General features: G+C 51.2%; 1 protein-coding gene across 4 annotated transcripts; it reads left to right on the top strand.

Annotated features, from left to right (window-relative positions):
- Positions 1-6,590: 6,590 nt before the first annotated feature.
- Positions 6,591-23,105, top strand: Oxtr (oxytocin receptor). 4 transcript variants are annotated; one of them, XM_050148607.1, is made up of 4 exons: positions 6,591-7,087; positions 7,626-7,792; positions 7,888-8,941; positions 19,559-23,105. In XM_050148607.1, exons 3-4 carry the CDS (start codon positions 8,017-8,019, stop codon positions 19,804-19,806), a joined length of 1,173 nt encoding a protein of 390 aa, XP_050004564.1. In that variant the 5' UTR covers positions 6,591-7,087; positions 7,626-7,792; positions 7,888-8,016; the 3' UTR covers positions 19,807-23,105. The 4 variants fall into 4 exon arrangements, with proteins under 4 accessions (XP_050004564.1, XP_050004561.1, XP_050004563.1 ...); XM_050148604.1 differs by having other exon boundaries at positions 7,622-7,792; XM_050148606.1 differs by having other exon boundaries at positions 6,591-7,395.
- The last annotated feature ends 523 nt before the right edge of the window (positions 23,106-23,628 follow it).

Below are 23,628 nucleotides of genomic sequence, written 5' to 3'. Positions count from 1 at the left end.
GAAGGGGGAAAAAGTTCATCCTGGCAAAAAGTGCTCTGGACCTTTGGAAGGCAGACTTTTGTCAGGTGCCTATTTGGGGAAAAATGGCCTTACTAATTTTCAAAATTAAAACAGAAAAGTTACTGGGCTGTCCGAGCTGATGGAGGAGGGCAGCTAAGGCCCCAGGGCTGAGACAGGCGTGTTTGGAACTGTCAGCTGCAGGAGTGCCTCAGGAGCTCTTGCCTCCTCCTGGAGATGGACAGATAAACTGACAGGGAGGACAGCTTGTTTCTTTTGCATTCCTGGACGAACCAAGCCTGGCTGGGTCTCCGGTGGTTTCTAGGGAGCCTCTCATGCCTTGCTGTGACCCCCTCAGTGCCCATCATTCTCCTGTAAAGATGCGGTACATTTTTTTTTATGTTGCGGAACATTATTTTAACTATTTAGAGATGTGTTGTATTTGTTTGTGCTGCATTTGCTTAATTATGTAAAGAAGGGTTGCATTTGTTTTACCTTGCTGTTCTGAGCCACATGATTGGTCTAATAAAAAGCGGAATATCCAACAGCTAGGCAGTAGAACGATAGGTGGGGCTGGTGGGCGGAGCAAATACATAGTAGGAGGAATCTAGGCTTGAGAGAGGAAAGAGCAAGGGAGAGAGAGAGGGAGATGCCCGGGGTCAAGCCAGCCAGTCAGGTAGCCACCAGCCAGTCAAACACAGCAGAAGCAGGACAAGTAGAACATACAGAATGAAAGAAAGGTAAAAAAAGCCCCAAGGCAAAATGTAGATGAAGAGAAGCAGGTTAAATTAAGTTATAAGAGCTAATGGGACAAAAATAAGATAGGGCTGCGCATCCATAATTGATAACAAGTCTCCGTGTTATGATTCAGGAGCTGGTTGGTGCCCCCAAAGAAAACTGCTCTACCTGTGTCTTGGTCCCCAAAGACCATTTACAGCTTTAATTTCTAGAAGAGTGTCAGTGCTTGGGGCCTCTCCTGACCCTATAGGTGGAAGGGTCAATGAAAGCAAGGCCTGTCAGTCACTATGCTGCTCTGTGCAGACTAGCATCATTGTTGTCTGGATGCTAGTGGTAGCGTGTGTGTGCGTGTGTGTGTGTGTGTGTGTGTGTGTGTGTGTGTAGGATAACACTGGTGTCATTTCTCAGGCACTGTCCACTTTTCTTTCTTTGAGACGGGGTCTCTCATCGACCTGGATTCCAACAACTCGGGCTAGGCTAGCCAGCAGGAAGCCTCAGGAGTCTTCTTGTGCTCAGCTCCTCGGTGCTAGGATGACATACATGCTCCTCATGCCTGTCTCTTCACACGGGTGCGGCGGACCACATTCATGTTCTCAACTTTGTGGAGCAAGGCACTTTGGCCAAGGTACCAAGTCATCAGCCCTGCAGCGGCTTTTGATTCTTCTGCTGGCCCTTGTCCCCTCCCAATCTGTGCCCCATGCTGATGGAACACATGAACACAGATCCCATCATTTCTTCTTTCCAACCCTCCTCCCCAAAGCTTCCCAGGATTTTCAGACAAGAGATCAAAGTCTTTATTGATTTTTTTTTTGTCTGAGAGTCCTGGGAAGCTTTGGGTCTCCTGGCCCGCCACCTGGTTGACCATCCTCCACTCCAACCATGTTCACCTTTCTGAGCCAGATGTGGGCACTTGAGAAAGCGTCTTCCCATCTTTGAACCATGGTTTCCTCATCTAAAAAGCAGACGTCATAACCCCAAGCATCCTGTATCCAGTGAGACTCTCAGCTATTCCTCAGTTACTCTCAACTCTCTCAGGGTGTCCTCTTCCAAAGGTGAACAATTTCCAAAGACCTTGGTTCACAACAAACCTTTTCTTCTGGGAAAGAATGGCCTGGTTACTCTAAGATCCCCGATTCCCCGAGGACACGTTCCCTCTCCGCATCCCTTCTGCTGTCTTGGCGCAGGTCGACAGTGTCCGGCTGGAGAGGATGTTCTCCTGAACCTACTCAGCAGCCAGCTTGTGCTGTCGCACCCGTTGCTGGTGAGCAATTTGGCTTTAAAACGCGAAGTCTCCTGTCTTGGCTCAGCCATCGGTGCCCCTAGGGGAAAACGGCACATGCCTATGAATGACGTACTTTCTTACAAGAAGCCCTCCTTCTGCTCCGTTCCTGGAACCAAGTTTCCAGGAAGCAAGGACCTGGCCCCGGCGGGTGATTTATTGAAGGATGTTCTCGGGAAGCCATCAATCATTTTTCTGGTCACATTTTCATTGATGGGCACAGATGACAGGAAAAGTAATAGGTGTGTATACAAAGGACAGCGAGCGGGGGCCAAATGGAGGCACTCATCGCCTGAATGGGAGCATTCATGTTGTGGCCACCTGCTGAGCCTCAGAAATGGCATCTTCTCTAAGGATCCAGGTGGTCAGGAAGGGCCCCTCCGAAGCGGTGAGGGCTTGGTGTACCCAGCGCATCGATTAGTTTAGAAGGAATTACTGGCACACTATACCTCCACCCCCATGTGCTTTGTCTCACTGAACTGAAAAGACACCTGCGCTCCATCGGTGGTGAGGATGGAGGCCGATTGCACGACTGTTTCCACAGGGTGCTCCCGGAGTGGGGGTGGTCAGCATGGGAACAAGACAAGTCACATGGGACTTCAGCTGTTTGTAAATCACTCTTCATATACACTAGCTCTTATTTGCTTGCACAGCCCCGGGGGGGGGGGAGTGTCAACATTTGGGGAAACTGAGTCCTAGAGAGGTTCATTGAGTTGATCATTCAAGGAGAAGGCACACAGCGTTGCTGATCACGGCGGGCTCAGAGTTCTCTCCAATGCAAAAAGCATGTTTTTCTTTCTTTTTTCACCCTCCAAGGAACACGGGAATGAAAAACACGGGATTCAAAATGACGCCGGCTGGGAGAATAATTTGTTACAGCTGCAAGCTGGCATCCAAACACGCCCACTCCCTGAACTTCCCAGGCCAGGCCAGTCCACACGTCCTGCTGTCCCTGGCCTCTTGCTGGCAGCAGCAAATGAAGAAGGCCAAGGGCAAGGCTGTCAGCAGCAGGAAGATTATGGCAGTGTGTTCACCACCATCAGGCCTGAGCGAGTTACTGACACCTCCTGGAGGCGGGAGCCCAAGCAGAGATGATTTCCGGGAGGGAAGGGACTGGAGGCAGCGGCCACTCATTTCCTCACTGACTGCAGAGAGGCTAAATGTTCCAGAACTTGAAAACTACCAAGCTACTAAACTCCTTCCCAGGCAGCTACTGTGTGTGTGGGGGGGGGGGGGCGCGGGGCATTCTTTAGGACGTTTTCTCCAGGTGGTGATCCTGCTCTCAAGAGAGGGAAGCAACCATGGGAAATGTTTATTTCTCTCTCATTTCCCCCCTCATTCTATCTCTCTATATTTAATAAGCACACACAGAGAACCCATTCATTCTGCTGTGTCCTGGCCCTTTTGAGGCACCAGTATGTGCAACGCCACTCTGCTTGGCCACTGAGGTGGGGGAGGTGTGCACAACAGCCACTGTGGGTGATGTTTTACTTTGGAGGTCAGCTGGGCAGGACTATGCTTTGTGGTCAGACATTATTTTGAAAGGTTTTGTGGTGGTGTTCTTTTTTTTTGGGGGGGGGGCGGGGATAACTGAATTTTTTTGAGTGGAGTGGATTGCCTGATTACCCCATAGTGAGAATGAATGGGCCTGGTCTAACCACTGGAAGGTCCTATACCATCTCCTGGCTTCCCCCAGGCAAGAAGGAATGTTGTAGCAAATACCTTCTGACTTGAGATGCAGCAGCATCATCTCTGTACCAGGGCTGCAGATGGCCAGCCTCAATAACACACAAGCCATTCTTTAGCTAAATACATTATTTTTTTGCACATAAGGGACTTACTGATTTTGTCTTTTTTTTTTTTTTTGGACAGGGTTTCACTATATTGCTCTGACTGTCTTGGAACTCATTATGTTGACTAGCCTGACCTTGGACTCACAAAGGTCTACCTGCTTATGCTTCCCAAGTGCTGGAATTAAAGATGTGGGCCACAAAGCTCAGCTGATTCTACTTCATCTTTTAAAGAAATGTGTGTGTGTGTGTGTGTGTGTGTGTGTGTACACATGCACTTGCATGGGCATATGCATGCAGGTGCCCTTCTAGGCCAAAAGAGGGTGTTGGATCTCCTGGACCTGTAGTTATATACTGTAACTGACCCAGGATGGATGAACCTGTAGGAGTAACAAGTGTTCTTAGCCCCTGAGCCACCTATCCAGCCTCCAGCCCTGATTCTATTTCTCTGGCGGACTCTGGTTGATGTACTTTCTAGTTTCCACATACGCCTGTGGCATCTGTCTGGGGCCACCAGACTCTCAAGGGTACTCTCTGCCGTTCATCCTCTCCGTGGCTGTTTCCCAGCCCCCGTTCCTCTTGCACCATTACTTTGGGCTTTTCTCATACAGTCACTGCGCACTGACCAGCTTTGGCCCTGGAGCTCCTGGCTCTCACTCTGTCAGACTTTATCCTTGGTGAATCAAAGGGAGTAAGGCGGAACGGAGAAAGAAGCACACATTCTGTCACTTTCAGTGGCACTCGAGGCCAAATTTACAAATTGAGCATCATCACAGAAAGCCTTTCCTCCCAGGCTAGGGAAACACGGTTACTAAATAAACCCATCCTTCAAGAGGCCTTTAAGACCCTTCGGCATCGTGTGTATTCGGTGTTAGAGGTGGACCAGGCTTTAGTCCATCTGTATGGGATTACCATTGTGCACCGCCACCCTTGTGGCATTTCAGGGAAGGGTGCCTGTCTTCTTTGGTCCTAGGAGAATGGTTTCTTTTGTTCAACTGCTTCCTGAGAGCTCTTTAGGGCTCCAAGAACTTTGTCCCTTTCTGCTAGAACTTATATCCTCACCACACTGAAAATAGATAAGTGCCTTTCTGTCTGGCTAGGGTTCAAGGATGCAGATGCATGCCTGTGCTTCAGGGACCTTCAGGCAAGCAGAGCCTCTCCTCTCTGCCTTGTTTCTGCACAATAAACAAGGAGGATGTGAGTCTCTCACTGATGCTTTTGTTCAGATGAAGGCCAAGTTAGAGAACTTGGCTTTGGTCATTCTTAGTACTTCCACAATGTGATGGAACCATCTGCAACACAGAACCACACAGGATGGGGCCCATGGGGAAGAAGAGCCAGTGCTGGGGAAGTGACTGGCTGGCTTCCCCTGAAAGTCACTCTCCTCCAGGGAGAGAGCAGGCTGACCTCTGCAAGCCCAACACTTTCCCTTCCCAGGTCTTCCAGTCAGGGGGTTGTCCAACAAATCCTTCCTCATCCAGCCATGGGGTAGAGCAGGCTTATTTGACCTGCTGGGATAGCACTAACCCCGCCCATTGTGTTTAGAAAGAATAGGGGCTGAGGAGATGGCTTAGTGAGTAAAACACCCACTGCTCAAGTGTGAGGATCTGAGTTCAAATCCCCAGAACCCATGTAAGAGCCAGGCATGTTAAAATGTTCCTGACATCCCAATTCTGTGTCTCTGGAGGCAGAGACAGCTTAATTTCTGGAAGCTTCCAGGGCAGCTGGGCTGGCATATGTAGCAGCAAACATCAAACAAGATGAACATTAACACCCGAGGTTGTGGTCTGAGCCCCCCCCCCATCCCGTGTGTGAGCATGAACTTGCACAGCCACACCCACCCACATATACACAGATAGAAAACTCAAGTGATGGCGTTGGCCCCTCATTTTACATATGGGAAAACTGGGGTCTCGGGTCAGGCCACTTCTCACTGGAGTGTTCTGTAACCTTAGTCTGTCATTTGTGTGTGGCAGATGCTAGGGCTGATACTGTCCCAAATCCAGTCCCAAAGCAAGAAGAGAACAGTCTTTGCCTCCTCCCATTGCTAAAGCTCAGGGAATCCCCACGCCACCTTGGCACGCTGTCATGTAGAACCTGGGAGCAGGCCCTGGAAGACTCTGCCCCTAGGGAATCTTGGCACAGTGCTGTAATTGTGGATTCAGGAAACACTGCCCTTGGCTCATTTAATTCTCTCCACATAATTAGAAGAGGGAGAAATGAAATGTCAGGAGGAAATACGCATTTAATTCATGTTAAAGAGCCCCGTTCATTTTTTAATCCTGGCCCTTTCTGTTCCTGCCTCGGTCCTTTGTCACCGTCAATCAGTTGAAAAATGATTTCAAAACAGAAAAGGACAGGGGAGTGGAGGAACAGCCCTTCCCATTTCATCTTCCTCTGGCTCCAGCTAGGATTTTTAATTTTGAAGCCTGGTGAGGAGGCAGAGGTAGCCTTTGGCCCACTGAGAAGCAGAATAATCTTAAATGGTGATAGACTTGGGGCGATGGGGCGGGTGTGTAAGATTTCCATCACTAACTACCTAAAAAATGAACATTTCTCTCAAGGTTGGTGACGGGAGTGGGGTGGGGAGAGCAGACATTTCCAATTCCTCCTTAATAGGAATATGAACAAAGCCATTCTAGAGCAAGAGCTTACGCGAGCTCTCCTAAAAGAATGTGAAGAAAAAGGAAGAAATGTGAGAGAAAGAGAGAGAGAGAGAGAGAGAGAGAGAGAGAGAGAGAGAGAGAGAGAGAGAGATAGAACAGAAATGTGACTTCATTAAAATTTACTCTGGGAAAAACCGTCACTCTCCAAGGTTCGTACATCTCTGAGAGCATCAAGAGCTAAACCTAGACAGGAATAAGCTAGGTAGGTTATTCGTGAGCCACTATGAAATAAATCTGATGGCCCAACAGTGGGTGAGCTGACCTGGCTCTCTGGGATCGCCGCGGCCGGCTTGATCTGCCCCCTAGCGGATATATGTGATGCTGCAGTTCTGGACTGTGGGAAAGCCGGCCACCTTCAGACAGCGCCGCGTGCTGACGCTGTCCGCGCACAGCCTGGCCACCGCTCTTCCCTTGCCTTCGGTCCGCATCCAGCCACCAGCAAAGCCACAGACTAGAGGACTGCAAAGACGCTGGGATCTACTCGTGGTGGCACCGAGCATGGCGCCGGCAGCTCTCCCACCCTGGGCGTAGAGCCCGCGCATCTCTGAGGCCATCCGCTGCACTGCAACTTCCCCAGTGGCGAGACAACTTTGGGCTAACCTGCAGGCTCTTTCCAGGTGGCTGGGTCCTGCGCACCGCACCTTGGGGACAGGATGGCTAGTACCAGTGCGACCATCAGTTTCTGAGGGAAGGCTCTGGCGCCTCTCACACTTCTGGTTCCCGAAGGCGCTCAGGGTACTCCGAGGGACTGAAAAGAGACAGTTCGGACGACGACGCAGCAGAGCTTTGAGGCTGCTGGGTTAGGGGTTTCCTGTGAGAGGCGGCTACCCCAGGAGTTCCTGTCATATCAGCCTGGGGTGCTAGGCTTGCAGGCAGGAGTCCCTCCCTCCGGGAGCCGGGGCTAAGTGTCTTGGATGTGAAGAAGGTGAAGAAGGATGTGCTTGAGTTGAGCTTTTGGGGAACCCCAGGAAGATGTACCTGAAGTAAAACTTACCAAAATGGGGGTGGCCAAGGGTGCCCATTAGGAGGTGGCTGTGTTACTGTCCTGAGGGGAGAGGTGTAGGTTTGGGGGCTCCCCGGGGGGATTGGGGCTAGGAGAGGGGTCCCTACTCTCGGGAAAGCGGTTAATCACGAGCCTCCTCTCTCCGCAGGTAGAGCGCCTGAGAGTGCCTGACCCTTTCACGGAACCCACGCTCAAGCGCATCTGCAGAGGCTCAAAGGAGGTCTGCATCTTGCAGAGACTCAAAGGAGATCAGGCAAACCGGGATTTCCGCGGTGGTGGCTGAGCAGCCCAGTGGCTGGGCTTGTGTCCTGAGACCCAGGTAACTTCAGATTGCCAGGAAGGGGCCAGGCAAGCCCCACACGCGTCCTAAGAGAAGCGCAAAGATCTTCTCATTGCCCTCTCGGTTTGTTTCAGGGCGGAAGGAGGCAGATCAGTGCCCGGGTGGTCCGGCAGACACCTGGACGGCTCATCGGGCCCCGCCCCACGAGCCACGCTTTAAAGAGCAGCAAGGCCGGGCGCTCCCTCGCGGTCGCGGTCACGGTCATGGAGGGCACCCCCGCAGCCAACTGGAGCTTCGAGTTGGACCTCGGGAGTGGAGTGTCGCCGGGGGTGGAGGGGAACCTCACAGCCGGGCCACCGCAGCGCAACGAGGCCCTGGCACGCGTGGAGGTGGCGGTGCTGTGCCTCATTCTGTTCCTGGCGCTGAGCGGCAACGCGTGCGTGCTGCTGGCGCTGCGCACCACACGCCACAAGCACTCGCGCCTCTTCTTTTTCATGAAGCACCTGAGCATCGCTGACCTGGTGGTGGCTGTGTTCCAGGTGCTCCCGCAGCTGCTGTGGGACATCACCTTCCGCTTCTACGGGCCCGACCTGCTGTGTCGTCTGGTCAAGTACTTGCAGGTGGTGGGCATGTTCGCTTCCACCTACCTGCTGCTTCTGATGTCGCTGGACCGCTGCCTGGCCATCTGCCAGCCGCTGCGCTCTCTGCGACGCCGAACCGACCGCCTGGCGGTGCTAGCGACATGGCTGGGCTGCCTGGTGGCCAGCGCGCCGCAGGTGCACATTTTCTCGCTGCGCGAAGTGGCGGACGGTGTTTTTGACTGCTGGGCTGTCTTCATCCAGCCTTGGGGACCCAAGGCCTACGTCACGTGGATCACGCTTGCCGTCTACATTGTGCCTGTCATAGTGCTGGCCGCCTGCTATGGCCTCATCAGCTTCAAGATCTGGCAGAACCTGCGACTCAAGACGGCAGCGGCGGCGGCGGCGGCCGAGGGGACTGAGGGATCTGCTGCCGGTGGAGCTGGGCGCGCGGCGCTGGCTCGAGTCAGTAGCGTCAAGCTCATCTCCAAGGCCAAGATCCGCACAGTGAAAATGACCTTCATCATTGTACTGGCCTTCATCGTGTGCTGGACGCCTTTCTTCTTCGTGCAGATGTGGAGCGTCTGGGACGTCAATGCGCCCAAGGAAGGTAGTGCGGGTGGAGAGAGGAGGGAGGCAGGGGTAGGCCCTAGTTTTGCTCTCTGTATTTTCAAAGTTCTGGGGTCCTCCTGGGCTATGACCTGGTTTGACATCACCATCCCCTGGTCCATAAACTTTGAGGAGATAACCTCTCTGAGTCTCCAAGACTTAAAGGTTCTGCAGCGTGGAAATACCCATGAAAGTACGAACTCTTGCCAGAATGCAGGCAAAATTCCCAGCACATTCCTTGGACAACTTTCAGGGTGAAAATTCTTATTATGGAGGTGGAAACTGAGGCAGGGGATTATCTTTCCCACAGAGAGACAGAATGGAGGTGGGTTTCCAATCCCAAGCACAGGCTCAGGTTCCTACTTTGAGTTCACTTTAAATGGAACTACTTTAAGTTTGGATATGGTCAACCCCAGGAAGGGACGGTTGGTCCTGTGAAAGCTGAACAGCTGTCCAATGAAAACTGAATGAGTCTCCCAAGACAAGCTCCAGAGCCTATTACCAGGCAGAGGCCACGGAGAGGCAAATACCTCAGAGGCTTGGGCAGGAACAGAGTTGGGGTGCCCAGGACTGACTTGATTTTGGGAGAGAGGAAGGGGGTCAAGAGGACACTGCTTAGCCTTAACAGGGGGGGGAGCAGTGTGGTTGCCACACAGGAGGGAAGAGCCTTCCACCCCGGAGACCACTGAGGTTATAGAACGGTGCTCTGAATTTGTTAGCCACCTGGAGGAGGAGCTGGGAAACAGCAGTCTGGGCTCTGGGACTGTGGTTTGTGCTGGTGGGCTCTGGGACTGTGGTTTGTGCTGGGCACCAGGTGCATCACCCAGACAGCCCCTCCCCCCCATCTCACCAGTCCCTGTGACTTATTTGGAAAGAGCAGAAGCTGTCATCATGTGTGGCCCTGCCTTACATCTTTTTTGAAGATTAGCACAGCCCACATCTGTGTGGGTCCGGTCTTCACAGACCTGGCAGAAAGGACTTAGCTGTGCTAACCCTGGATAGTGCAAAATGATATTATGGATATAAACACCACTGCTTCCAACACCAAATCCCTCTGCTTGGGAAGCTAGGCTCTCAGGGCAGGTGACCTGCTTTCACAGGGCCCTCTGCTTTGCTCGGTAGTGGCCAGGACACTTGTCACTCAGCATTTACTGAGGGCCTGTGGTAGACCAGGTGAAGATGCTGTGTGGACTCTGTCCATTGTGTGGCCTCTGTTCACATATTCCAAAGGCTCAGAAAAGGGAAGGCATGTCTACTGGGTCATACAGAAACCTGGGGGGCAGAGCAGGAGCTCGGGCAAGAGTTTCCTGAACCAGGGTTCTTAGGAAGGACCACAGCCAGGGAGCTGAGGGAGGGCACAGGGACACCAGGCAGCTTTTCCCTTCTTGGCCCTGGAACACCTTCCAGCCTGATTCTGTGATCTGATGGACAGGTCTCAGCTGTCTCGGCTCCTGAAGTAGGGTGGTTGTGCACACTTCTGTGCTTTGGGCTTGTGTTGTGTTGTTTCCCTGGGTTCTGCTGCAAGTGACTTTAGTCCTTGATTAATGATATAAAAAAGACTCGCGGCACAGCCTTTCCTGTTTGACAGATGTCTGAGTGGGCTGGGAGCAGTGAGGAAGTAAAGGCAGCGTGGAGTCCCTGGATTTGGATGCTTAGCCTGCAGCTTGGGAGGCCTTAGATTTGGGGAGCTAAGCCTACAGCCTGGGCCACAGCATACTCTCTGCAGAGCCTGGGTTGGGGCTGGATCTGAAGCCTGCTTGCTTTAACCCCACCCCCTGTTCTGGCAAATTAGAAGCCAAGAGTACCAAAGGCTCCTCCTAGTGCCAGGGCTGTTAGGGGATCGTCCCCTAGACTTCATTAGGCCCTGCTGGCAGAAGACCTTAAGCATGGGAAGGAGCAAGTCCCTATCAGAGACCTGTTGCCATCCCTAGGACTGGGGCCTCTCACAGCGTCAGGACCATTCCTGTCTAAGCAACAGGAATGACAGCCATGATGGAGCAAGACTCCCTTTCTGGGTATTAGTTTGGGTTAAGTGAGTCGTTAGACAAATGCCCACCTGTGTGTCCCCTGTGTGTGCCTGAACTCTCTAGTTCTCACCAAACTCAGCATGTATGTGTATCCAGCCTGAAGAGACTGATGCTCAGAGAGGCAACTCCTCAAGATCTGTAGGGCCAGGATCTGAGCCCATGTCATCTCCCACTGGAGATGAACAGACTGAGTTGCTCCCCTGCACCCCACTGCACCCACTGAGGACAACCTCAGCATAAGGATTTCCTGGGCCCTTGACAAAATACTGGCTTGTGTGCGCCATGGAAGACCCATAGAGACAGAGGAGACACTGCCTTACTGGTTCCACCACAACCATGACATGGTGCTCTCAGCACTTCAGGTCCCCTCCCCCACCCCATTGCTTGGACTCCTAAAGCCTTGCACGGCCTCTGCGGCCTTAGCCCCAGCCCTCATTATCTGTGTTCCCCTTTTTCTTCTTGGCTAGAAGCGCGACTTTTCACCTCACCACTCTTGGTAGTTTGGGACAGATCACCTTGTGTGTATGTGATTATGTGTACAAATGTATACACTTGAGTATCTGTGTGTGTGTGTGTTGGTACATGTTTGTGTGTATACACATGTGTTCATGTGGGTATGGGTGCATAAATGAAGGTGTGTTTGTGTGTGCATTCATGTTGGTATGTGTGTGTTTTTTTGTGTGTTTGTGTGGGTGGGTGTGGGCTTGTGGGTGAACCTCCATACACTTGTATTCAGGTGTTTGTATGTGTGTGTGTTCATATGGTGTTGTGTGATTTTGTTTGTCTTTGTGTATGTGTGTGTGTTCATGTTGGTGTGGTGCAAGTCTGTGTATGACTTGTGTGTTTGCTGACGTAGGTGTTGATTTGGGCATATATCTGTGTTTGTATGTTCATGTGTATGTGCATGCATTGTGCGTTTGCTTGTGTGGGCGTTGGTTCACTTGTGTGTCATGTGTGTATGCATGTGTATGTGTGTGTACATGCTATGTTCACGTGAGAGTGGGTGCATGTGTATAAGTAGTTATGCACGTGTGTGTGTAGGTTCTCATACGCTGTATACAAGTGTGTATGGAAGCCAGAAGTCAACCTTATGCAGTGGCTCTGGTGCCTTCTCTTTGTTTTTTGAGACATTGTCTCTTATTGCCCTGAAACCCACCGATTCAACAAGGCTGCCTGGCCAGTGAGATCCGCCGACTTCACCTCCATCTCCTCAGCAGTGGGGTGCATGCATGTACCACGGTGCTGGCTTTTCAACATGGGTGCTGGCGATCTAACTCAGGTCCTCAGCTTCTAAGGCAAGCACTGTAACAGCTGAACCATGGCTACTTCTGAAAAATAAGAAGCACATTTTAACAAGTGCCGGGGCCTTAGGGAGCCGGTGAGAGGTGGGGTTAGTTTTGAGAGCAGGGGTAGCGTGGTGGGCTGTGGCAGTGGGTGGCAGCTGGCCGGCCTGGGAAGCTGAGAAGCAGGGGAAAGGTGAAGGAGTGAGTGTCTTGCTTGCCCATAGTGGGAAGGCTGGTGGGAGCGGGGAGGACCTAGCCCTGGTCTTGGAAGTATCGCAGCCAAACCCTTGGTGAGGGAGCGAGGAAGAGAGCAGGTGTCTGCGGTGTCCTCTTCCTGGGCTGCTTGCTCCTGGGTCCTAGTCACTGGGAGCAGCGACTTTCCGCTCAAGCCACGCATAGCCAGGAGGTGGCGCTTCTGGGACGGGCTTCTGTCCTCTTGGCCACACCTCACACCTGAACAAGCCCTCTGGCGTGTTCTCTCTCTCCCCACTCACCTCACTATCCGAGTGTGAGCTTAATTTTCCCAGAGGGAATTGCATCTGAGTCCAGTCACCCTGCGAGCAGGCCATGTCCTGTCATCTAACAGGGAGATTGTCTTTTTGCCTCTCCGATGTGCTAGAGGAGGCGGCCGGTTTATCAAGACTTCCTGTCTGCTAATTTCATGCTTCAATTCAGGTCATTCCCTTATCGACCTCTTCCTATTTTCCAGTCTCTGCTTGCAACCAGGGACACGGCCACAGACGGGACAGAGTCTCCAGCCAAGAAGTATAAAAAATAGTGAGAACACGGTGGGACGATTCCACACTAGACGTATTCATTTGCCATGTAACGTGAACGTCCATACAGGCGGTAGCTGATTCGGTTGCCCTGGGGGGAGAACTCCGGAGGGTCCAAGAGGAAGCAGTGTTTGGAAAGGTTTCTGAGGGCTGAATAGGAACTTATTGTACAAAGAGGCAGGCTCACATCTCATAGTGGAAAGAATAGACAGTTGCTTTATTATTTCTCCCCATTCTTTCTCCATATGAGTTGGGGAAAGAATTTTAGCTGTACAAAATTCCCTGAGGCTCTGGTTAAAAGGCTGGTCATACCAGGGGCGGAGCCTCAGAGCCTGCATCTCTGGTATATAGACAGGTGATGCTAGGTGGTGCCCATGAAGCCGGCCGCCAGCGACGCTTTGAGTAGCAGAACTGTAAGACATAGTCTGTGCCCTAAGCCTGCCACGTGCCTCCCGCATACTTCCGTGATGAACGCGTGATGTGGAATACACAGGAAGGTCTGGCTTTTCTTCTTCAGCCCAGCACACGAGCCTCACATGTTGGCCAGATGTGACCAGAGCCCGAACAAAAGCCATTTTAACCTTGGTAACCTAGATGCTCTTCACAGCTCTGAAATGCATGGAGCTACTATACCACAGAGAGTTCTAGAAGGATCATAGTGGTAAAAGCTCTGTCTTTGCAAAGATACGTCCTGTGGCATATTCTGGGACTTCATCTTTATGTAACCATTTATGTATGTATTTAGAAGGAACATTTTGAAAGGGCTTTTACAGCCCTCCTGCCACACCCCACAAGTCTGTGTAGTAATAGGGGCTTCCCCCAGGTTCTCCATATTCTGGGGGAGTCTGGCTTCCTGGGTGGGAATTTTAGGAAGTGACTGGTGGACGTGAGTCAGAGGAGAGGAGCCATAAGCCTTCGTTTGCACTGTGTGGGAATGCCTGGGTTGTCTCAGGAACAACACAGCCTGTAGGGGCTGTGGCCAGCTGCCTGCCAGCTGTCCCGGGCTAATTTGGGCCCTCGGCGCGGGGCATAGTGAGTGCCCGGACGTCCGAAAGGGGAGGTTATAGGGGTGTGAGTAAAGCTGGCCTGGTGGAGGTGGAACGCCTGCTGTTTGTTGTCCCTCCACAGCCTCCTGCCTCCTGCTCGCTGTGAATCGCAATCCTGAGGCAAACGCGCAGGCAATTCTCCAGTCGGGTGCAGGGTGCCCAGGACCAGACTCTGGCTAGGGATGTGTGGTAGATCCATGGCTACCTCGTTGGGAGCCCACACTTGCAGGTGTCCCCAGATCCTAGCCCATCCAGCCCCTCTCCAAAGGCTGCCTCTCTCCTTTAGTTCCGAGCCGGTCATTTCACCCAGTCCTGAATCCCTGTACACGGGTCCCCAGTGCCGGCTTGGCTCTGCTAAGGATAAATGAATTGGATTCAGAGGACAGAGAGATGTTTGGCCTCTTTCTCCCCCAGGTGGCTCCTGGGTAAGCCAATGGCCCAGTACTCCCTTTCATTGTCCCTTTCTGGCAGAGACCAGCCATACCAGGTTGATTGCCTGGGCGCCTGCCAGGGCCTCTGCGCACGGGGAGAGTGTGATTTTTATTTCAGCAGAGAGGAAGGCAGGATCTTAGAGCTGGCTTTCCCGGCTCATCCTGTTTGCAGAAACTTACCCTGCTGGGCTAATGACGTTGCTGGCAGTGTATGTTTCCCCAAATGGATTCTCTGGAGTCTCTCTCATGAGTACATCCAATCCGAGGGCTCTGTTTTTCTTTCTTTTAAATTTTTGAGAAGTATTAGAGGAAAGGAACTAAGGGCAGCCTCTTTCGCTGACCTCTGACCAGAACTCCGACCATGGACTTAAATACATGACCCCATCATTTACTCTTTATCCATCTGCCACAGCAACAAGAAGTCTTTTCACGCTAGCTTAAGACCCTCTCCATTTTCTCTCTTTCCTGTGCGACCTTCAGTGTCCAGAGGAGGGAAACAACACTCAGAGGGCTGACAGGGCTTGGAGAAGTGCTGAGGGTGGGGCTTAGACCTGGGGTTTGGGGAAGGGTTCTGTATTCCAGACACCACTCTCCTCGAGGTAGTTTCTCCAGGCTCAGGTCTCCTTCTGTGAACTGTGCGTGTCTCTTCCCAGGTTAGTTTTTTGTATACCTCTATCCTGGCCTCTGGACCTCTCCTGTCTCTGTTCTCACTTCATGATGGCTCTGTCTTCTGAGAAATGTGACAGGAGACCAGACTTACAAGGATCTTGCAATCTGGGCTATCTCTGCAACAAAGATAGATGAAGGCTGGGATCCTGACGGTAGAGCATCTTCACTAAAGCATCCATGAAATGTGGCAACTCCTTTATCCGGGAGCAGCAGGAGCCCCACCCCTCAATGTGAGCCCTAAGCAGCCTGCACTCTCGCAGCTGGAAAGTGAGCTCTGAGTCCTGAAGAGCTGAGACTTCAGCCTTCCCTTTTTGAAGAGGTGGGACCACATCATCCTCTTCCTGAATGGGCGGGGCTGCAGCATCCTCTTCTTGTGGGGTGGGACCACAGAATCTTATAGCCTACTGCACTTGCCTAAAGGCAGAGATAGGTCACTCAGCCTCCCTAAAGTGAAGATATGTCAACCTTTTGGCTTCTTTGGGAAACACCGGACAAAGAAAAAATTGTCTTTGGCTACATGTTTAGATTTTAAGGATGTCCAATTCACAGCCTGCAGGTTTTGAAAACATACATTTATGTGATGCTGAGACACGGTGTTGTCATTGGCAGAGTCCATACTTGGGTGGTACACAGTCAAGCTTCAAAAATACTAGTGGGGTGCTTTAAGTAAGTTTACGGCTGCGTTGGTCTGCTTTCATAGCTTTCCTGGGCTGCCTATAACCTGCTGGCTGTAGGCCGGATGTCCCCGCAAGCTTTACCCAACTAGTCTGTGTGTTGGGAAAGAAGATAAAAATGGGGCAGGATCTCAGTGTGGGAGAGAGCCAAGGGATGATGTGGGTCTGGTCCTCCAGGCTGCAAGGCTGGTAGGTAAGCAGAAGGCAGAAAGGACAGTTGCACACATGCCCAGGGCACTGAGAAAGACACTTGAGAGCTCAGGGTGCTTGTGTCCACTGTGAGTTATTTGTTCAGTGGTGAAGTCGAGCCCCCACCATCTCAAAGTGCTTACATCTACCAGAAGTTGACAAGCTTGTAGAGTTGTGTAGTTTCACCCGGTGGGCCTTTAAAGCCAGCACAAGTGTCTACGTGCCTGCTGGCCTTCTTGGCCCAAGAGCCACAGTTTGAAACCAGTCAGTGACAGACACAGCCAGATGGCTGGGAAGCATTGAGAAGTTAGGTCATGGGGTCCTGCATCTTGGCCCCACCCAGGGTGCTTCACATTTTCAGACACACAAGCCCAGGGAACACAAGCATGCCTGTTTCCCATGCAGAAGGCTAACTCCGTTGGGGATTGCAAAAGTAACGTGTGTATGAAGTGTGCCCCATCATTGCAGGAGGGATGGCAATGATGTGGAGGCTGCGCCTGCTGTTAAGGAACTTGGATTCTGAACCACACTTGTCTATCAGACAAGCCAGTTTCACTATATTCCTGTGAGGGGAGCTTTGGCTTCCTATCTCACGAGGAAACCGAGGTACAGAGATGTTGAGTAACTTCCCCAAGAACACACAGCTCCAGAGGGAGCCAGGTCCCTGCCCAGATTTGTATGACTCAGAAACAAAGGCACAATTTGATTCTGTTAACTGTAGTGTGGGAAGGGGCTTCTTTCTGTGGCCCACATGCCCTAAGTGCACTTGCTCTGGGGTCTTCACCCTCTGGGGCCTACACTGTGCTAAGTGCACTTGCTCTGGGGTCTGCATCCTCCTCCAGCGCCCTGAGTATCTACCTTTTAACACCTACCCCTCCTACAGGCTCTCCAAGGACTGCCTGAGTCTTTTTTTCATATGGGATCAGATGACAAATACTTCAGACTTTGGGATTCACGGTCTTGTTTATGATTCTTCAACTCTGCCCCTGAAAGCAGCCATGGAAAGTCAGTGAATAGATGGCCATGGATACATTCTAATAAAACTTTATTGATAACAGTGCAGGCAGACTTTAGCCTATGATCCATAGTTTTGTGACTCTGGGTTTCTGCTTGTGGACACATCTGTCATTGGTGAGAAGGATAACGATCCCACTGGAGGTACTGAAGTTGTCTCCCAGGCACTCACCTCTAAGGACTCTGTATTTGTCCTAGAACAGAGGTATTCTCTGTGGTCCACACTGCCTGGGTGCATTGGTCAGCCAGCCTTGACTTTGGGGCTGGATCTGCTAACAGGAGCCTGTTCAGACTCCAACAATGAGAACCTGTTTTCAAAAGGAACCAGTTTTGTTCCTTTTGGGTGGGAAGGTGTGGTGTGTGTGCCCTTAAGGGGGCCACCTACCTTCTCAACACCCATTCCCTTCATCTGTAAACCAGCTTGCAGACTGCTCTGGGAACTGCACCTTCCTGGGGAGCCTGGGGCAGAGGTGCTGACACAGCCCGCCTGCGTGGTCTTGCCCTTCTGGAAAAGCACCATGCCCTGGGCTGACAATGTGTCCCATGCTTCCGTCATTCTAAATGCAAAGCCACGATGCCAGTCGCTTCAGGTGACCCACCAAGATTATGCGGGGAGAGGATCCATCTCCAAAACACCTAGAACTGGAAGTTTTTCTCTGGATTTTGGTATATGAACACCTTTGCAATGATCTGTCCTGGGGGTAGAATCTGAGTCTAACCACAAAATTCATACACACTACTTGTACACTGTACACATGCAGCCCACAGGGAATTTTACACAGGGTTTTTAGTGCTGTTGGATTGTGACTGACATGTCACATGAGGTCAGGTATGGCACTTTCCAGCTGGGGAATCGTGTCAACACAGAAGTACTTTCTAACTTGAGAGCCCCTGAAAGGCTGGGTTTCCTCATCAGGCCTGCTCAGCCTATACTCTGATTATACCCCTGCAGGGTACAGGCTGGTGCCTTGGGGTCTGGCTATGAGATTCCCTCTCTCATTTCGCCTCCATCTTCTCTGGGGCTGATGGCTTGTTTTATTGTGTTTGGCCTTTATTGATTTTTGCCTCTTTTATGATTTGGCCATAGTCTATTTTTAGCCTTGTGGGTGATTTTAACCTTAAGGCATCTCACCACTGTTTCTCTTCATTCTCTTTCCCCAAACAGAAGCAAATAGAACATCCTCTTTCATAAAGACAAGCGGCCTGATCGTATTGGCTTTTCTCCCTGTGTTATTCTCTTTGTTACTGTTTGCATTTTAGGGATTAGATGTTCCGATTTGAATTTCTGAAAACATTTTTTTTGGCAAGATTCATTTATTTTTTAAATTTATTTATTCTTATTTATTGTTTGCTTGTTTATTGTAGTTTGCTTCTGTGTCAGTTGGCACACTAATGAACTGGGTCAGTTGCTCTTACATTTGACTGCTATTCAGAACCCCCGGGGGCCTGTTCCGCCATAGCTGAGTGTCTCCCACGAGCCTGAGGACTTGTGTTTGATCCACGTTTTCAGGAGCTGCCACGCCCTGGGGTTGCCATTCTAAGAACCACCCAGGCTTCCCAGTTACTACTCTCCCATGGCTGCTGGGACGACACTGGCAAGCCTCTGTTCTCCACCCCCAGCTCCTGCCACTCCTGCCTCCCAGGGGAGACCTCTTTTCTGGGTTGAACTCTTGACTTCTGGAGTGAGCTTTGGCAGTGTTTCCAAAAGGTAGAAAACTAGGGGGTTTGCCCAGCCCTCCCTGGGATCTTCCCTCGCAACTGTCAGCTAGGCAGACAGTTTTGTCTTCCTGGGTTTCCAAAGAAGTCACCTAGACTTATCTCTTGTCACAAACAGACTTAAGGCCAGTGAAAGAAACCTAGATTTTGCTTTTACTCTCTCTGCTTGAAAGTACCTAGGAGTTAGTTTGTCCCTTTATTCTGCTGTCGACAGAGTCCAGTGGATGCCTGGCATGTGTTGACAGCCACCACGTCTTATTGGGCCCACTCTTGTGAACCTGGTACTTTTTGAATCTTGCTGGCTTCCAGGCAGGTTGGAAGTTGTCATTGGCCCATGTAAGGATGGAGGAACTGAAGCCTTGGGGAGCGATGGGGATTGGATACAGTGATAGGTACGGGCTGAGCTATGCAAATGAGGTCTGACCGTCGCCTGCCTACCCCTGCCTGTGTTCTTTGGTGTCAGAGTCACAGGCACTGCATTTGCTGGGTGAAGGACGAGGGAGCAACCGGCTGTGAGGCATAGAGCTCCCGCTGAAGGAAGGGGGCCTTCAGTTCCTGGGGAAGCTGGAGTTCAGAGAAAGGGTGAGGGAACTTTAGGGCCAGTTAAATTGGGGGATGGGCCCTGAGCAAGGCTGTGGAAGGACATACTGTACCTGTTTGGTACTTTGTCTTGTGATCCAGCCTCTGGTACCTGAGATTGCTATTGCAGGGACAACGGTGGCTGAATCAGGAAGGTCTGGGATGGTCCCAGAGTGACCCCTTGTTCTCCTTCCCTCCCGACCCCACCCTGCAGCTTCTGCCTTCATCATCGCCATGCTCTTGGCCAGCCTCAACAGCTGCTGCAACCCCTGGATCTACATGCTGTTCACGGGCCACCTCTTTCACGAACTTGTGCAGCGCTTTCTCTGCTGCTCTGCCCGCTACCTGAAGGGCAGCAGGCCCGGGGAGACGAGTGTCAGCAAGAAAAGCAACTCGTCCACCTTCGTCCTGAGTCGCCGCAGCTCCAGCCAGAGGAGCTGCTCTCAGCCATCTTCCGCGTGAGCCGCCTGCCTGGCCCACCGCGCCTGCGGCGGGGGGGGTTATGCGGACTCCAGTCTGTCCCCTGGTGGCCATGCGTGGAGTTGTATAAGGTGCCTATTGGTGTGTATCCCTCTACTCCTTGGGGTGGCTAGCGAGCGGGGGCATATTCTGACTTGGGGTGGGGAAATGTCTCTATGGGAGCTGCCAGTCACTCAGCCATCAGAGGGTCTTCTGGGTTCCCACCTCTGCTTCTACTCTCCCAACCAGAGTGCTCTCGGGTGGTGGGTGGGCTCTCCTGAACCTGGCTTTCATTCATTCCATTATCTTTCTTACTTGTTTATCTTGGGATCTTGTAAAAGGCAGTAAGCCATGGATTGGTGACCAGTTATGTGAGGAAACCCAGTGGGCTGGGACAAGGAATGGGAAATGAGGCTTCAGATACAGAGTGGTGCTGATTTCCTTGTGACCCAAGTTGTGTGGACAGATCTTAGCATCCTCAGGGGCCAGAGTGTCCCAGGAAAACAATGGGAACAGGAGACTGAATCGTGAGGCCACCTGGCTTAGGAAGGCAACAAGAACACGGGCCGAAGTGATGAAGAAGCTGATGCTTGGTGAACATTTGGGAAGGAAAAAGAAGAGAGTCATCCAGGAGAGACAGGACTGGGGAGAACTGTTTGTACACAACACTGACCCATGCATATGAGATCCTGAGGAACACACATGCATGTGTGCATGCACACACGTGCAGGTAGCCCCCCCCCCCAGTCTGGAGCTGATAGTTGAATAGCAAGGTTGCAGAGTCCCAGATCAGTGTACAAAAGCCATTCATATTTCCTTACACTTCTGGTGAGCCATTGGAAAGTGAACTTAAGAGATCCTACCCATAAATGTGCCAGAATGAATAAGGGAGGGCCAGTGATAGCCGAGGAAATGTATGACTTCTGTCCTGAAAGCTGAAAACACCATGGAAGGAAATGAAAGGAGACTAAATAAACAGGGACACCTTGTGCTTATGGATCAGAGATGTAATATTGTTGGACAGATTTGATGTAATCCTCATCAAAATCCCAGCTGGCTTAGGCAGAAACTGATAACCCGATCCTGAAGTTCCCGAGGAAATGGGGATTGGGGTAGTTGAAATGCATTGGATTGTGCGGTTGGTGCACAATTTTGAGAACATATTAAAAGTCACTGAACCAGGGGCTGAGGAGACGACTCACTTAGAGAAGCACCTGCTGAGCAAGTCTGAGATGCCCCTTATCCAAGCAGGAGCCAGGCTCAGTGCGTTTGTAACCTCGGCCCTGGAGGGTGAAGACAGGCGCATCCCAGAGACTTGCTGGCCAGCCGGCCTAGGAGATTGATCAGCTGCGGGTTCTCAAAATAAATAAGTAAATAAAAAATAAGGTAGAGAGTGGAGGAAAACATCTGAAGTTGACGTTTGGTCTCTACATGTGGATATACAACATGCACACACTCACAGGCAAGCAGACAGACAGACAGACAGACAGACAGACACACATACACAAAACCACGGAACTAAATACATTTTAAAATGTGAAAAATGAGAGGTCCAAGAGCCGAGTTCTGGGAAAGTCAAAATGATGATGCATTTCTTGGTCTCTCTTCCTCGAGTGCTGGTTCTCCTGTGTCTCATAACCTCCAAGTGTCTGCGGGACAGGCTGCTTTCTTCTGGCCAGTGAGAGGGGCGATCACCCCCATCTGGCTCTAACAAAGGCCCGAGGGACGCTCTGCAGCACCGTGCCCTGTCTTCTTTAGAACAGGCAATTCCTCTGGAATCTCAAAGGCTTTGTTTACCCAGTAAGTATGATTTCAAATGTCCTCTCAGCCTCGAGGGCAGGACCCGACTGTCTCAGAAAAACCTTCCGTCATTAATACAGGACACAACTGACTAGTGGCGTTCTGGCTGTGGCTGGTCACTATGCACTCCGGAGTACCTTTGAAATACCCAGAACTGATTCTGGACTTCCTGAGATATATCAAGGGTACTTCCCCAAAGCCTCGAATCTGCAGATCCACTTTACCACCTCTCCCTGTTTCTGAACACATTTTCTTCTGCCGCACTGCAATATTTGCCCAAACCCACACATATACCCATGGGCACACACGCACAGGTAAGTATGGGACATCACAGTGTGGTGTTCAGAGAAGAGGGAGCCATGGGCTACAGTGCCCATGGTCAGCATCCACAGTTTAAGGCATGCTTGTTGGCACCAGCTGGAGACAGAAGGCGATGGCATCTTTGGACTCAGGGGCATTGCACAGTGGCCCACCTCATGCATGTCACCACCAGCTAGTTCTTTGAGAAGCTGGCAGGATTCTGCTTTGGGGCATCTGTGCCTATGTTCTAGGCCACCCGGGTGGCCTGGGTGTACACATGGCAGCAGGTGGGGGTCTGCTGGCATCTGTATCTTGAAGATGTCATTCGTCCCTGCTGTTCACTGAGTATTTGCCATCCTTAGAGAAAGGAGTTGACCCAGGGGTCAACGGGACCGTAACTCAGATATTCTGACCAGGGGCACCGTCTTTGTGTTCTTGAGAGCCCCAGAGGTGTAAGGTCTTGGACATTGCAACCTCCAGGGGGTACTGTGTCATTCTGTGTGAAAGCTCTAGCTGGTTACCTTGGGTCTTGTTATGGTCCTGACACCTGCGTCTGTGACATTAAGGACAACTGACTTCATCAGCAACATTGGATTGGCACTTGCCGTCCCGATCTCACGGGAGAAGAGTTTCACCATTTCTTGTTATTTCCCCAACCAAAGCCTAGGATCTCCAGGGGTCTAAAACACTTCCCCAACTCTGTGTCCTACATCTTCCTCCCTCAGACTCCACACTTGACATCCCCAGTGTCCTTTCCTATTTTCCACCCTGTTTACAGTCTGTGTTCAGCTCTGGAGGTTGTATTAAATTGGAGCATGCTGAATTTTCTGGAGTGTTTCATTGTTCTGACCATGAGGAGCCAGTGTGCAAACTGTGAGGGTTATTTAGGCCCTGCAAAAAAAAAAATCTACATTTAAAAAAGCTGTGGTCTTCTTTTGGTATAAATCAGACTGATCTATTCAGGAAGCACAAGAGGCTGTGTGTGCAGCCTGCCCGGATGATGTTCCTGGCTTCAGCGTATAAGTGTTTTGTATTCAATTGCAACGAGATGCCACTTAGCACACAGTGTGAATTCCTTGGTATTGTTCTTCCATGGACTTGGTGTGGTGCCTCCTTCTCCCCGCATCTGGTGAGTGATGTGGCCAATCCTGCTTTACCAGTTGCTTCATAAAAGGTGCACTTAATAAATATTTTTCTGTGTACTTCACTGCCTTTTCCTCCCTCCCAAGATCAGTGGCCTCTCATGATAGTTTCCTGGCAGGCTCCAGGGTCACCTGTCTGCTAGTGACAGCTGTATGGGCTGTGGCAGGGACCAGAAGGGGGGCCGGGTATTATTCTATGGAGTCCTAGGTGTGCTCACTTGTTTGTGGAAAGATTTGAGGATCTCGGACCCAACGCCTCATGAGATTTGTTAAACCCACTGTGTGTTGTGGTCTAACTGGAGGTTTGGGATTCTTTAGTGTCACCACGAAGGGATCAAGTTCCCAATGGGGAACGTGCGGAAAGCCATCCGAAAACTGGGTTGCTAAGATTTGGTGTGTGTTTATGCTTTGGGGGGGAGGGGACAACGAGGTGTTGTGAGTACACTCTGTTAATTTCACAGCTAGTCCAGATATGTAAACCCTGGGCCTCAGACACGTATGCTCTGGGCTCAGTGTCTTCTGAGCCAGAAGGGAGATTCTGTGATGTTTGAGATTGGGACCCATCAAGGGTTGCTCACTTGCT

This window comes from Alexandromys fortis, unplaced genomic scaffold (assembly GCF_014885135.2).
Source record: "Alexandromys fortis isolate MF-2015 unplaced genomic scaffold, M_Fortis_MF-2015_v1.1 scaffold_59, whole genome shotgun sequence".
Taxonomy (NCBI): Eukaryota; Metazoa; Chordata; class Mammalia; order Rodentia; family Cricetidae; genus Alexandromys; species Alexandromys fortis.
This window is presented reverse-complemented; position numbering and strand designations above follow the sequence as displayed.

Bases quoted from the DNA above. Each gene is read 5' to 3' on its own strand.
- Oxtr (XM_050148607.1), top strand. From the start codon at position 8,017: ATGGAGGGCACCCCCGCAGCCAACTGGAGCTTCGAGTTGGACCTCGGG. The intron at 8,942-19,558 runs GTAGTGCGGGTG...CCCACCCTGCAG, and splicing joins CGTCAATGCGCCCAAGGAAG to CTTCTGCCTTCATCATCGCC.